Genomic DNA, 15,288 nt, shown 5'->3' with positions numbered 1-15,288 from the left:
AATAATTTTTAAGGAAGTAATAATTTCTCTCGTATATTTTATATATTATAGTATTATCCCTCTTACGTAGTTAAATTTCGGATTTATCTAATAGGAACTTTCTTTTCCTAGTATTAAAACCCCTTAACTTTTTATTCTTACTATCGTAATAAATATCTTTATCTTTAATATTATAGCTTTCGCTATTATATTTCTAATTATTGTATTTAATATTAATTTCGCTAGCGCTAAAAGTACCGTAATAAACTCCTCCTCTTCCAGCAGCGACCCTGCGACGAGCGCTATTAATATTATATTGCTTAAAATCCCTATAGACTTCTATATACTTAAGGGTATTGGAGGCTATTTCTTTATTGAATTTTTGAATACTATTACTACCCCGGGTAGACGATTTTAACTGTGTTAATAAAATTAGAATATTATAAATTAGTAATAAAGATTTCTCCAATTTCTTTATTTTAACCGTTATTTATAGTAGTAGATTAAATTTATAATTAATTAATCTAATTCGTAGGATCTTTTGTAAGGATAGCGACGGTTTTATAGTATATTTCTTTTACTTTAATTTAGTTGTCGACCGCTTTATAATTTATTATTTACTTAAAATTTCAATACTATTCGTCAGTATTACATTCCTCCCTTATAATTCTATTTTATAATCCGTAGTTAATTAACAATGTAATGGGTCTGCGAGAGTATTGCATAGTGAGCAGTCGTATAAGGTTGAAATGTTATATTTAATAGAAGAAGTAAGAGGACAAATTATATTAGAAGAGTATAATTGAAAGAAGGTTTTATGTAACGTACGTACAGGCTAAGTAGTTGTGGGTTTAGCTAATTAGAAGGTTCGTATCCCTATTAATAAGGTAGGTACCCTATTGATAAGGCGGGATATGGCTTGGTAATAGCCAAGCTTAACCCCTGGGCTCTAGCCCTATAATAAATAATTTCATTTAAGTACGTAGAGCTTTATTATTAACTACAAATTCCTTCTAATCCTTTTTATTATTAGGATAGAGGTTGACTTCTAATTTATAAAATTATTTATTAATAAAGTCGTCATCTGTAATAAAAGTATCGATTATAATTTCGTTTCAGTCGTAGTATTTAATAGATTCTTTATAGCTAATCTCGTCTTAGCGGACAATAGTTTAAGAATTAATACCGCTATCGAAACATATGAATTTCACTTCAGTATTATTAATACGGGTTTTAACCTCCTTTATTATAAGGTAATAATTAGGATAAAGTTATTTTGGGGCGGATAGCTTCTTAATCTTTCTTTAAAACTAATTCTTAAAGGTATTAAGGATATACTTCGATTAGAATATTGGTTCCTATCGCAACTAATCATCGCCGTCTTTAAAGTAAGCGACGTTTTTTTCCGTCTCGGTAGGCTTTGAGAGGAATATCGCAATCTGGTTATTATTTACTATTCGTACGTGCTAATCGTTATATTGATAGGATGCATATCAAACTATTAATTATTAAATTTACTGGTAATTGGTTGATTCTGTGTGTATCTAACTCGAGCGCTCTCTTCAGAAGGTATAGGGGTTCTGGGGGTAACCCATATTTGCCAAGACCTGTTAAATCAGGTGGCTGGGACTCTGGTATCTAGTCCACATCTGGCCAGAATGCCACCCTAGAATTTGACAGCAGGGACATGAACCCTTCCACTTTCGAACTCCACTCCTCAGTTCATTCCCCATCTTTCCTATCCCAAAAATAACCCAAGGACAATCTCAACGGTCGTTCTAGACTTTTTAAGATCTGTGACGCCTGTACAGCTTAGTTGCTTACCCTGACCCTATCTCACCGTTACGTACCCCCTCCCCCGTCCGTTTGTTCCATCTCGAGACCCTTGATTATCACCGCTTCGAGAGACCTTACCAATAAGCAACTTACAGCACACGGACTAACAAGCCACCCTTTCTTCGGGGGAAACAAAATAACTAGCACTGGTGCATCCCGCGTCTTCGCCTTTGACCATCGAGTCCGCCGCGGCCCTTCCGACTGGCATGAGATTCCCGTGTACAACGTGCGGCACCGGGGCCCGCTGCACCGCGCACACGTGGACCAGTCATACGCCGGGGCGGAGATGGTGCTGAGGAAGAAGGTCCCTGATGCAGACCAAGTGGGGGGTTTGATGCAGAGGAGATGGGGGATTGTTAATGTGGGTTTTGATTTTCCCATTCCGATCTATTTCGTGCACTAGTGTTTGGCCAGGCTTGAAGGGATAAGATGGGTTCAATTTGGGCCCGGTTATCTCAAGAGACAGCCTTGGCTCTAGTACTTGGAGGGAAGTTCAGTGTTGCACACCGGAGATACGTCAGTCACTGGTTGATAAAGCGACCCTGTTGATATACGTCCAGTCCTAACACATAACAGATCTGGCGGCCCATCAAGCCCGTCCACAAAGACCCCCTAGCCCTCTGTGACGCCCGCACCGTCTCCGACGTCGACCTCGTTCCGGGATCTATCATCCTCCAAAGCGGACAGCGCAGGGAGTCTTGGACGGTTAAGCCCAAACCGGAACACAGGTGGTACTTCAAGTACCAACAGCAACCGGATGAGGTGGTGCTGATCAAGTGCTTTGATAGCGACAATTCCCCGGAGATGGCGAGGAGGGCACCGCACTGCGCCGTGGAGGATCCAGATGCTAAAGAGGGGGAGTGGAGGGAGAGCGTGGAGGTTCGATGTCTTGTTTTCTGGTGAAACTGGAAAGTACCTAGAGGTAGAGAGGTAGCTAGTAGTCCGTCCTCGAACTCCCTAAACCGAACAAGAAAGTCTTGGTCCAGCCAAATATGCTGTGACCCTGTCTTCGTGGGCTTTATGGGATCGGCAATCTCAATGTCAAAGTGCCTGAACAGCTCGAAAAAGAACTTGTAAAGCTCCACCCAAGCGATGTTTTGCCCCGGCACACATCCACCCCCCCAAGCCAAAGATCGAGTTGACGTTTCGGTACATCTCCTCACGCTGCTCTCGGCTACCTAACCTCGAGGAACCGCTCAGGGCGAAAGAACTCGGCGTCGTCGCCGTAGAGCTCCTTGGACATGCGAGGTGTGCGGAAATAAGTCCGAACACACTTACACGACAACACACCAGAAAGTGTTCGGTCTTTTTTCCGCACACCTCGACATGTTAATGGCCGAAATGTTGACGCCTATGGCCGTACCTCCGGGAATAAAGTGGCCACAGATGGCGTCACCCCTCTGGAGGCACTGATTTAAGGAAGAGAGCGGTTACCGGGGGTCAGATCCGTAAGTAAGCCAATTGTAAACGTGATAAGTGCTAGACCTAGACTAATGATGGTTGGGAACTTGAACTCTCCTCCAAACCCGAGGTGAAGCTCCCGCGGAAACGGCCGCAGGTAGCTGAAGCGCGCTATGAGAAGCCATGCCTAGGTGTATGAGGGCGGAAAGACTCCGCGATGGAGAGGCGACACGCTCCAGGGTCGCATACGGAGACCTTCGTGAATAACTGCCGGTTTGGCATGTGAGCGTTTTCTAGTGGGCCTAAGATTGCATAATGGCCCCTGGTTGACGTACCTGCAGATACTGTACGGAAGAGTCAAGGCCTCCTCGTATTTGACCGGATTGGAAGCCTTGCCCTCTCGTGCGGCCTTGAAGATGTCCCTCTTGAGCTCCAGGTACACGTTCGGATGAGTGATGACATTAAGGATGGTCGTCCGCATTGTAGTAGCAGTGGTGTCTGAGCCGGCAGTGATCATGAAGACGACTTCATGCTCGATCTCAGCCTGTGTCAGGCCATTCCTGAGAAAGACGGTCCTATCTTTTGATGTGACGAGGCGGCGCGAACTGGGCAAGTCTGGAAGAGAGTCAAATGAGCGCACCGGTTGACCTGCTTCCACGAGGGTTTTGGGTGTCGATAGTGCAAGAACCACCGTGACGGCATCGTGCACCGAGCGGCCCCGCCATCCGGTCCTTCCTCCGCGGCCGCGGCTCCGTCCAGTCCAGGGGCAACCAAGCATAACTCCCCACTTCCCAGTCCAGTGTCGCAAGTGGAATGCCGGGAATAAGGCGGTCGACACGACACCATGTGGCATTCATCTCGATTGAGACATTCTTGTCTGGATTTCAGGCAGACTCCATTTCGGCTGTTTGGTGCTTGCCAATTGACGTCTCACCTCGCACCTGCCTCCAGTCGCCATTCACCATTCCCTCACCATGTGCGATGCCACCTGATGACGGTGACCGAGGTCGTCCGACTTTGGGGTTTGGAATTCGTGGAGCTGAGGTCTGAGACAAGCTGAAGTTGAAGGTCCCAGCGGGCCAGCACAACAACGGAAGGAGACCTGACTGACCGAGACAACCTGGAGCCGTAAGCACACCGGCAGACCGGGGACGGAGTTAGGTGGACTCGTGGAGAGCAGCATCAAAGGTGAAAACGTACCTAACCGTACTCATCCGGCCGGCAATACTGTACACCTCCTCCGGCATGTAGTAAAACGTTAGCGCGGTGAATTGCAAACCTGAAGTGGCGATAACTTTAATCTTCGTCAAGAAGATGTGAGGTTTTCTCACCCATCATATAAACCCCTGAAGATTGTAAGGTGGCGGTACCACGCTAACCATTTTTACCTGCCTTGAAGGATCATTTTTGGTTAGGGTTCTTTTTGTCTCACCTTGCCCTGCTACGGCTGCGTTGTGAGCTGGCCGGGGATGAACAACAACCGTCCCGGCCGGCATCAAAAATACCTCCACGCCCACTCACACCTGACTCCACGAGCCACGGCTGCCACGCAAGGCAGTGGAAACAAGGGTGGGGGTTCATCAGCAGGACCAGGGGCCAGGCATCGGGGAGGAGGACAACCTTCCCGCTCCCGCACTCCATTTGATCACTGCAACTGTAGTGAGACACCTTGAACCATAACTGACTGGTCACTGGATGAACAACGACAACGACTCGCGAACCACGACGGACGACGACATCATCCCACCATTTCAAATATCCTAGCGTGCCAACCTACCGGATCCTCGATAAAAAATCGATAGAAAAACGTCGGCGACGACCAATCGTTCGATTTTCTTTTGGCTTTTCTTGATATTCCCGTTTTCCATTTGGTGCTGTTGATTCTCTCAACGAAAAGGAACCGCGGTGTTTTCGTTTCGTTTCGGTTTTGTACACGCTGAAGTGGTCGTCGGGTCAGTTCGTGGCTTCCTTTTCTTCTCTTCCTTAACTGTTCCCTTCCCTTCCCTTCCGCTTCCATGCGAACCGAACTGCCACCCACGACTTACCACGGCCCACGACACGAGGGGACGAACGATGGACAACTACCTCATTGTCCTTCTTCGTTGCCGTTCGCTGGCTCGCGTCCGAGCAAATAGTAATCATTTCTTGTCAAAACAAAAAATCAATAGTGCTTACGGGCAGTGTAGATCGCTGTGGGCAAGTACTATTGTGTATAATTCCCAATCCGATATCCGCCTGGCACTGGAGATATCTTTTTGACTTTGGACAGTGTAAATCCGGTGGCATTGTCTCTGTTTGAGCCGCCAATTTTACTGCTCTGGCTCGCGGCTTCGGATAGGGGGCATGAGGGGACAGCAGGCCAGCATCAGGGCAGGCATTCCACAGACCACCACAAGACACGGCTGCGAGCCTGCGACGTGGCACCCCCGAAGAGATATCTGCCATTGCGATTCGTCTCCATCATGCGTACCTCCAAGAAGAGGTCGTAAACGCGATCGCTGAACCATTGATAGGGCAACATCACTTGAAGTAACAAGCAGCCATGATGATGCGTTCCTCTCTCCTCACCTCTAGAAATAGACAATCTCTCGACCTTGAGCACAATCAGATTGACCCCTGGGTGCGCCGCAGGCAGCGCAGCCGAGCGGTCCGTCCTGACAGCCCGAGGGCTCGATCCATCCCGACACAGCGAAACAACAAGTCAATCTCGTCGGGGTGCGCGCAGTGCACTGTTCACCCTGTTGACCGCGTTCTCACATGAAATTTCCCATTCATCAAGAACGGATCTGGCTCACCTTCAGCATTCCCCCTTCCAACAATCCCAATGGTATGAGACCGATGAGGCCGTTGGAGATGATCATTTGCCAGGTCTTACGATTTGTCCACCACCGAACCCACACCACAACCGCGGCCGGTTTATTTCCTTTCCCGCCCCGGACGCTTGGGCGATATCGAACCCCTGATATCTCCATTCCCCAAGGCCATGATGCTGAGCCCTGCTCTGTGGGCGCACGTGCAAAGAGTGATAACCGTTTTGGCTGGCAACGGCGAAAAAGGATCCGTTTCCCTTCATCCATGGGGGTCACACAACCGTGGCATAGCTGTGCTCTCATGGTACCGCGGTTTCAGCATCAATGAGCTTGACCATGCTCGCGGCAGCATGAGCTGCATATCCGCTGGCTGCTTCCGCAATCTCCCTTCCTATCAGACCTCATCCCCCCTCGCATCGCCCAAACTCATTTTGTCCGTGTTCCGATGGCGCGGGCGAAAGTGAGGTCCTCGAGGGCACCCAGCCAGGCAGGAAGTTTTGTCGTGAATGTCAAATACCCTCACCAGCGCAACTCAGCGGACGCTGGACAAGGACATGGTCGGCAGAAAGGTTGTTGTTGGCAAGATGAAAGACCGCAAATCCATCATTTCCCGGTGCAAATGGAGAGGGGAAGCTATCATAAGCGCCATCCTATCCTATTCGCTTGATGAGTGCCTCCACTTCGTTTGCAACCATCCACATCACCACCACACCGGCACGCGCCAGGGGCCAGGGCCAAGCATCTACATGCCAAGAACCCAGGAATCTAATCAAGGTTCGAGTGTGCCTGAAGAAGCGAAAACGCGTTCTCCCATCATTCTCCCAAACAAATCCCCAGGGCCGGGATATTGAGCTCACTCTTGATCGATTGTTGCCCATGTTCACCGACTGAATCATTGACATACGGCTGAAACTTGGAGCCGATCAGAGTGGCTCAGTGGTACTGTATCTTGCTGCGAGGTGATCGTCTCTGCGCAACAATTTCGAATGGCTGCTCACAGGTGGGAAAACCCATGCGGTTTTGTGGGCAAGCGTGTTCGTACCTGTCTCTCTCTGGCAAGGCGTGGGGGAGTGAAATGACCTCATGGGCCGGCCTAGAACCTCTGGACAACCGGCAATGACTGGCGGATGGGATTGGCGACTTGTCAAACCTCATCTTACAGGTTCCGTCAGGTGAGCCCATGCAGTCGCGAGCCTTTCCCCCCTTCACCGCACTTAATGAGCCCATGTCTCACACCGCAGCCAGCCCATCCCCCCCGACCAGTCCCAGCAGTCTCAGTGTTCCCAGCGGTCCCTCACAGGTGTGTGTGTGTGCAGCCTGGGGCCCTGGAGGCCTGAGGGCAGGCAGCGGCGATGCAGCCATGCCATCCAATTCCAAGACCGGCGAACAACCCCCGGGGACAATCCCCTGAGATCTCGAGCAGCATCATCTCCCAGATCTGCACAGTGCACGGACCGGCTCCCAGACTGGCAAGAATCGGCGGATCGCGATGGCTTGACTGTGAACAGGTGTCGAATGGCCGTTGCGACGCTACTATACAAGCGCGTCGTGCTAGGCTGGAAACGTCGGCCAATCCTTGCTGGGCAAGGGAAAAAGCGAAGCCACAGCTGCAAAAGTGCTCCCACAATTAGTGATCGATCAGTAATTATCGTGGGGACCACCGCTGGGCAACCACTGGGACACCTGGAACACTTGCAGCACCAGGTGCTTTCAGTCGGCGAACTCTCCACAGGATCCCACCTCACCAATCACGTCGGGTGGGGCCTCGGATTTTCACTGATTTCCTTTCAGGGAACCGTAACGGGCTTGCGAGCTCCTAACCCGACAAAAACGTCCTGCCTTCAAGGTCATCAACCCGTGCTAGACAGAAAAGAGTAAAGGCCGATGGCGACAGAAAGAGCTTGGGCCATGCCGATGGGTGCAGCGTTCGGGGCAAAAAGATACTGCAAGGCTGTGGTAAAGATGCCGGCGTCATATGTGTTGTTTTGTCCGGTCGCGCGTTGCGGACGTGGGGTTTTCGGAGCTGCGGTACGTACTGTAGAGGTACGTATGCCCGGTACTGGTAAGGTGCTTTTCGGGGAGTCGGAGCGTCAGCCCGTCCATTCCGTCCTGGGAACAAGGGGAACAAGGGGGGTCTGCATTGATCGTTACTCACCATTGCATTGCAACTTGAAGCGATCTTCATGGAATGCCACCCTCCATCGAGATTTGCCCTGGGAGCTCCCCAATGCTGCTGATTCTTGAATGCGTGCCATGACCGATTCAGACTGCGCGAAACTCGTAATGTTCGGGGCCTGTCGGTTGCCAAATTGCTGGGCGTCCATGTCAGGGTTTGGGGCGTGGTCGAAGGGAGGGGTGCTCGCTCAGTGGGCAGAACCGACGCTAAGAATCCATCGACATGGGATTGGGTCGGGGGGTTGAACTGCACCGGCTGGGGCTTGCGGTGTGTGTGTTGGGTGGTCAGTGGCAGGCCATGTCCGCTGCTGGCTTTCTTGCTGCTTTGGCACCCCGACGCTCACGTAAAACTGCACTTGGCTTGACCAATGCCGAGCATCGCTGAGGAGCACCATTGAAAGTGCAGCCAAATGTCGCCCGGCTCGGAATAGGTACCCATGGAAAGTATTGGAGATCAACGAGAACAGCATAAACCGTGTGCCCCGCGTACCTTGCTAAAATCCAGAGCAGCAAACCACCAGTCTGAACCAAGCAGCCACACACCCATCGCCATCACCATCACCGACGTGAAGCGATACACAACATGGACTTCCTGAACCAAACACACCACCAACCTGCCGTCCGTAGGCCATCCGAAATGGCTCACTATCAGGTTCGTGACCCATTCTCTCTCTTCCCATTTTTTTTTAGCTCCAAATCGCGAGATCAGAAAGGCCAGTCGGCGTGTCCGCAAGCCTACGCCCAGTGCTAGTATCCAGCTACACCTGAACGCGGCGATAGCTGAAAACCCAGACAAATGGCAATTTTTTTCCTCCTCGCTGTTCTCCGTGTGTGCCATCGTTCGTGTCGTGAATACACAGTGCACAAGTCGTGTGGTGTGTTTTTCGAAGAAAACGGCTCGAATTGTCATCATTGTCGAATTTGGTGCAGCATGTGCGGAAGCCATCGGCGAATGATCGAAAACATCGCTTTGTTTTTTTCTTTTCTTTTGGATCGTGTGCTGACAGATGGCGTACAAGATCCAGTATCCGTATCCGATGTTCCAACCAGAGCAATTGCCATCTTCAAATGTCGAACCTCAATCGATGCCGTCGCACTTTGGAGTTGCCCCGTGGCAGAATGCCGATGTGGCGATGATGACGAACACGAAAATGTACCTCGGAAACGGTGATTTTTCTTCCCACATATTCGCCCAAAGCTATCAAGGCCGCGCACCCTCCGTGTCGCACAGCGTAGGCTCAAGACGCGTCGACGCAACCGCAGCTTCCCCGTTCCAAATCCCTCTCGACAATCTCATCCAGACCGGCTCGCCGTGGGCGTCCGCCGACCCAGCAACTCCGGTCGGAGGAGAGACAATGAGTGGCTACGTCCCCAGCCCCATGGGTACATTCAGTAGCGCTGCCAGCAACAGGAGTTTTTCTCTCACACCAGATGCTATGAACTCTGTCACAGGCTTCGATTGGCGCAACCCCGACATCATGGCGAGTCCTGGTGTGGCGTTTAGTGTGGAGCAGAGCGCGTGGCCGATGAGGTCATCGTTTGACAACGGCAGCACAGCGGAAACAATCACGACACGACCCGGTTTGCCCAATCTGGCAACTCCGCCGTTGTTGGAGGATGTTGCCGGAGCCGTAAATGCGAACACCTTTGTTTCTTCTCCCAGCTATTCACAGCAGAGTGTCGAAGTCGCGGCATCCGGTGTTGACAGTCGTTTGCAAACTCCCGCGCTCGACCAGCCGCAGCCTGAAAAGACAGAACCCAAGAAGCGTGGCAGGAAGAAGACTCCTGAATCCGCCCGCAAAGTGTGTGGTCAAGACAACACAACTCCTGTACCTGCATCCAGCCGTGCTTTGCGGACCGCTGCCCGCAAGGTGGTGCGCCCCAAGTCAGCACAAAAGCCGGGAGAGTCTGCAGAAGAGCGTCGCGCCAGAGTAAACCACAACCAGGTTGAAAAGCAATACCGCAAGCGATTGCACGAATACTTTGATAATCTCCTCAAAGTGCTTCCTGACAACCCTGGCATGGAGCCTAAAGCCGAGCCCGAGAACGATGATGAGCCGCAGTCGCCTTCGTCCGCATCGGGGCGGAAATCGAGGAATTGGAGCAAAGCCGAGGTCCTAGAGAGGGCATGTCGTCACATCCACGAGCTCCAAGATGCGAATGCCAAGTTGATACAAGAGCTGGAGACGAAGAGACGGGAGTCGTCCGCTTCGCTGCCATTTTCAAACTGAAATGCCGGGATGTCTAGTCGGTCATTTCCTCTTGGCACATGACCTCGGAGTGCCGATATCGAGATCGAGCCTCAGATGTTGCTGCCATTTTTTTTCCCTTGGCTTTTGTTGCATCATTCTTTTGCGTCCGTTGGCGTGGTGTGCTGTTTTTTTTTTGAATCCTCAGGGATCTGGAGTCTGGCGTCTGGAATCATGTATGATATCTTTTGCTCTGATCTGCACAATTGTTTAGTATGTTTCCGACTGGACCGAGAAGTTCCGATTGTTTTGCTGTGTTTTCGATGCGCCCTGAGAAATTGTGTTTGCTGTGTTTTCAATGTGATGAAGGGCTCTGTTTTGTTGCGCCTTTGGCTTTGGCGGCGGTGAATTGTAGTGAAGGTGAGTGGTGGCGCCGGCGGTAACAGTAGTGCTAGTGTAGTGGTAATGGTAGTGGCAGTAGTGGTGGTGGTGGTGGTGTTGGTGGTGGTGCATCGTGGTGAGGAGGGGAGACGGATTGGTGGTGACTTTCGTGGTGGGACTGGTGTTCTTTTTGTTTGGCAAAGCAAAGACGGGAATTGGGGACAAATGGATATATGACCAGCGAATTTGGATATCCCATGCAACCGGGCAGAGCAACACCGTATCTGACGTCAGAAAGATCCACGTACTTGTACTGTGTTGAGGGATGAATGTTTTTGAGTGAAAACGAAAACGAGTTGTGTTCCCGTCCCATGTGGTCGAGTCTGGTGCCGGTGTGCCCCTTCCCCTTGGTCTGTCGGAGGTGTCGCCGGTGGTGGTGGTGGTTGGTGCGCCTTTGGTGGTGTTGCAAGTGGTGCAATTTGTAAGTCGGCTCTGAGGTATCTTTCCCATCACCATGTCCCCTCCAACAAGGTTGTCCCTTTCTGCCGTAATAACGCATTGTTCCGCCTTGATCTTCCACAAGTTGAGATTTGCGAGATGGGCACGGGACCTGAACCCGCAGTGTAGTGTAAATTTTCCGATATGTGGACGAAGTCGGTACCCCTTTGGTTCTTCAGCGCATCAGTGTCTGAGATCTAGATGATATTCCTCTAGCCCCTCTCGTAGCCTGTTGAAGCCGCGTTGAAGCCGTGCTGCCGCCATGCTGAAATAGGAGAGCATGATACCACTGACGCGCAACCGTCGACCGACTCTCGAATCCTCCATCATCAGATCGTAAAAAGGATATATTTTCATGACGGGTTCGCCGGGGAGACCATGTTCTATATGTGCTCGCTAGCGGTCCTGAGTTGGGATCATGCTGTAACAGACTGTGGCAGTGGTTGTTTTTTTGTTCCCTGTTTGCTTTCTCTGATGCAGTCCGATCCAGTGGTCCCCAGCAACCTTGGCGCTCCCACGCTGATTCCGATTTGCTGTGGTTGCCAGGGGGAGGCACTGGCCAGGCGCAACTTCCGCAAGTTGGGTGCTGAATGGTTGGGTGAAGTCACTGACAGTGCCTCACAGACCCTCGCTAGGTACCTTAGGATCATACGATAGGCACGCCTCAGGCTATCCATCTGGCTGGTAGGAGACACCTCCGATAACCAATCAGACATCGTCGCTGACTGGCCCGGACCTCAACAGACCAACACTGACACTTTCCATATTGCCGTTTCACTGTCAGCTTTTCCGATCGCGGTTGATGTTAAAAGAACCTGATGATCGTCGAATCTTTGTTGGTCACTTTCTCTTGGTTGTCATCTTCAGCCATCCAATCGCTCAGTTTATCTCCGGTCGTTGGGACGGCAACATGCCACATAAAGGTGGTTGTAAACATCATGTTCACATGTTCACAATGGATTGCAGCGAGCATTCGAGCGATCAGCGGTATGCTGCGCCGGTGACAACCCTTGAGGCTATCCCATGATAACAACGTGCCTTCATTGAACCCTGTATTCTGAGTGTTCAGATGATACGACCCTATACCCAAAGCTTCCTGACCCCATGGTCCGTGTATTCATATATAAAATTGGTCCGACTCACAAAAGAAAAAGACTGATATAATTATTGTAATATATATGAAATTTGATAATATATTTATAATGTATTTAAAATATATTTTAAACCATAGACGAGGAAGTTAGGCTTTGTAGGCTTATTCGGGTTGTATATACAAAAGTCCCCCCGTAGAGAAACAACCTTACTAGCTCGCTTAAAATTCCCCTATAGAGAAATATAAAGTCTGATAATATATTTATAATATATTTAGAATATATTTTAAATTGTAAATAAAAAAGGAATAAATTCTGTAAATTTATCTAGATAGCGGCGGAATTCGTACCAAATGGCGCAACCCCGGCCTTTACCACCCTGTTTAGAATAGTAGGAAGGAGGATTTATAATAAATCGATAATTAATAAAGGATTTATTAAAGATATGTTTAAAGTGAAATTTATAAATATATTTAAACTCTTTGTATGCCGCGTAAATAAATTTAGTGAAGGAAGTAATATTATTGTATTTTTTTTTATATATTTTCTTTATTAATTGGGTGTTAATTGAAATATTAATTAAGTTAGCTAAAAATAATTAAAAAATATATTAGGGATCAAATAACGATTTATTAAAGATAGATCTAAAATACTTATATTACCGTTCTTCTAGAAGGGGACTTCTATAAAACTATCTTCCTCTGTATCCGCCTCTTCCTCATTCCCTTTCTCCTACACCTCTTACTACTCCTCCTCCTATACTTCCTACTACTCCTCCTCCAATACTTCCTCCTACTCCTCCTCCTACTCCCCCTCCTACTCCTCCTCCTATACCTCCTACTACTCCTCCTCCTCAATTAATAGTAAGTCCGATAAGTCCAATTCTTTATTAATAACTGCTACTTTACGTTTCTTAGGAATAACTGGTTACAAAATCCTACTAGGAATAAAGACGGTTATAACCTAACCGGAAATTATAAAAGCTATAAAATCTTTATACTGTTTTATATTTATTTATAGTTAATTTCCAATTATTTAAAAATTAGTTAAGGATAGGTAATATATTAATAGTAATTATATAAACTTTACCTTTAATACTTCCAACTAAAACGTTAGGCAAACGTTCCTTAAGGATATTGTAGATACCTTTTAAATGTTTAATAAAATTGCTATAAGTAATGAATATAATTTAAATAGATTAAAGATTAGTTACTAATTTAATATCGATAATTTTCAAATATTATTTATATCGAAATTATATTAAAGGGGGTATTACGGCCTAATATTTACTTTTATCTTCGGGTTTAGTAGGTTTCTAATCGCTATCCAAATATTCTTTATATATATTATAAGTTATAGATTTGAAGTAAATAAGCGCTATCATAAAAGATAAATCGTCAATAAACTTTTAATTAATTTTAATAGATATCGGAGGAGCGCCGGGAGGTAGATAGGAGTAAATTAATAAATATTTAAATAGTTGAAGAGGAATTAAAGAAAAGAAATTTGAAAAGAAAAGATTCTAATTAATATAATAATTATTCCTCTCGTTAAATTAATAACTACGAATATATAATTATATTATTTATATTGTATTATATATATTTACTAAGAGGGGTAAAATATCGGATGAAATTTATAGTATAAATTAATCTCGGATAAGATTAGGATAAATTTAGTTTTATTCGCTCAATTATTTGCACCGGCTTTAATTTCTTGAAATAATACTATCTAGACTTTATATGGACCTAGTTAGCAATTGTATTATAAAATTTAATATTATAATTTAATTAGTGTTTATACGGGTTATGTTTCTTATATATTATTTTTTTTTATTTAAAAAGAAGATCGTAAAGTATATTATAAATTTAAATATATCAAAATACTATATATTAAAATAGTAAATAGTAAAGCGCTTACTAGTAAATATTCATTTATAGAGAAAGTTTTAATACGTAGATTTTAAATTTAATATAATTCCCTACGTAGAAATATTGAATATTTAACCTTTATTTATATGTACGAGATAAGAAAAATGCTTAATATAAGGTACTTATTACTAACATATGAAAATTAACCGACGGGTAGGAATATAAAATCCGACCGTTATTTTATAGTATACGAATAAATATAGATAAAGTTTCGTATTAAATTCGAATATCGAGCGAATTTATTAATAGATCAGTTAAATTATGATATAACGAGGATAGGATTTAACTATTATTTATAAAAGTAGGATAAGGCGCTAATAAATTCGTCTTTTTCTTTTTAGTTTTAATTTTAAGGCTAAATAGAAACGAGTAATTACGTTGTACGGAATTCTATAGGTAAAGTCGAATATAATTTAATTAAAAAGGTATTTATTTAGTATTATAATTAGATACCGATAATTGTTCGAACCTCGTTACTAAATTATTTATCTTTTATTAGATAAATTCTGAACTTAATTCTAATTGTAAAAGGTCTTACGTATTTTCGCCTACTACGTCCGTTACTTTCTTTATTAGGTCCAATAGACTTTTATGTAATAACCAATTCCCTAATTGACGGTAATTATATAGGAAAAAGGTTTTTGGACTAGTTAAACGATAATATAATTACGACGATTATAGTTTTAATAACTTATCGAATTCTTTTATATTTTTACGCTATTTAAAATTATAGTTAATATCGATTTCAAATTATATAGTACGGTAAAGTTAACGTAGATTTAAATATAATACTTAAGCGGCTGTCGATTAGTCGGTAAAAGCAATAGGTATATATCCGGCAATTTAATTTATTCGGTATTCCTTAAATTATAATTAGAAATATAGTGCTAGGGGGTTAGACTTTTTTTCGTATTACTAATAATCGGACGATAATAAGTTAAAAACACCTAATTTGAAATATAATTATAGATATTCCGATTAATAAATGATTTTGGCA

The 15,288-nt window shown here is 46.0% G+C and overlaps 4 protein-coding genes across 4 annotated transcripts; 2 read left to right on the top strand and 2 right to left on the bottom strand.

Moving 5' to 3' along the window:
• Nucleotides 1-1,960: 1,960 nt before the first annotated feature.
• Nucleotides 1,961-2,718, top strand: B0H65DRAFT_417162 (uncharacterized protein; the record flags this gene model as incomplete). The annotated part of the gene is made up of 2 exons (XM_062824072.1): nucleotides 1,961-2,176; nucleotides 2,392-2,718. Coding segments are annotated over 2 exons (543 nt in total), but the record flags the coding sequence as incomplete, so codon positions are not given.
• Nucleotides 2,719-3,403: 685 nt separating this feature from the next.
• Nucleotides 3,404-3,994, bottom strand: B0H65DRAFT_438697 (uncharacterized protein; the record flags this gene model as incomplete). The annotated part of the gene is made up of 2 exons (XM_062825383.1): nucleotides 3,404-3,509; nucleotides 3,552-3,994. 2 exons carry the CDS (start codon nucleotides 3,992-3,994, stop codon nucleotides 3,404-3,406), a joined length of 549 nt encoding a protein of 182 aa, XP_062686833.1.
• A 4,691-nt stretch (nucleotides 3,995-8,685) lies between these two features.
• B0H65DRAFT_48407 (uncharacterized protein) lies at nucleotides 8,686-10,546 on the top strand. Its single transcript, XM_062827669.1, has 2 exons — nucleotides 8,686-8,853; nucleotides 9,227-10,546. The coding sequence occupies exons 1-2, from the start codon at nucleotides 8,785-8,787 to the stop codon at nucleotides 10,430-10,432; spliced, it is 1,275 nt and encodes a 424-aa protein (XP_062686832.1). The 5' UTR covers nucleotides 8,686-8,784; the 3' UTR covers nucleotides 10,433-10,546.
• Nucleotides 10,547-11,467, bottom strand: B0H65DRAFT_48374 (uncharacterized protein). Its single transcript, XM_062827666.1, has one exon. The coding sequence runs from the start codon at nucleotides 11,285-11,287 to the stop codon at nucleotides 10,661-10,663; it is 627 nt and encodes a 208-aa protein (XP_062686831.1). The 5' UTR covers nucleotides 11,288-11,467; the 3' UTR covers nucleotides 10,547-10,660.
• Between the last annotated feature and the right edge of the window lie 3,821 nt (nucleotides 11,468-15,288).

The sequence above is a fragment of the Neurospora tetraspora genome (genome assembly GCF_033439725.1).
Source record: "Neurospora tetraspora strain CBS 560.94 chromosome Unknown B0H65scaffold_1, whole genome shotgun sequence".
NCBI classification, from domain to species: domain Eukaryota; kingdom Fungi; phylum Ascomycota; class Sordariomycetes; order Sordariales; family Sordariaceae; genus Neurospora; species Neurospora tetraspora.
This window is presented reverse-complemented; position numbering and strand designations above follow the sequence as displayed.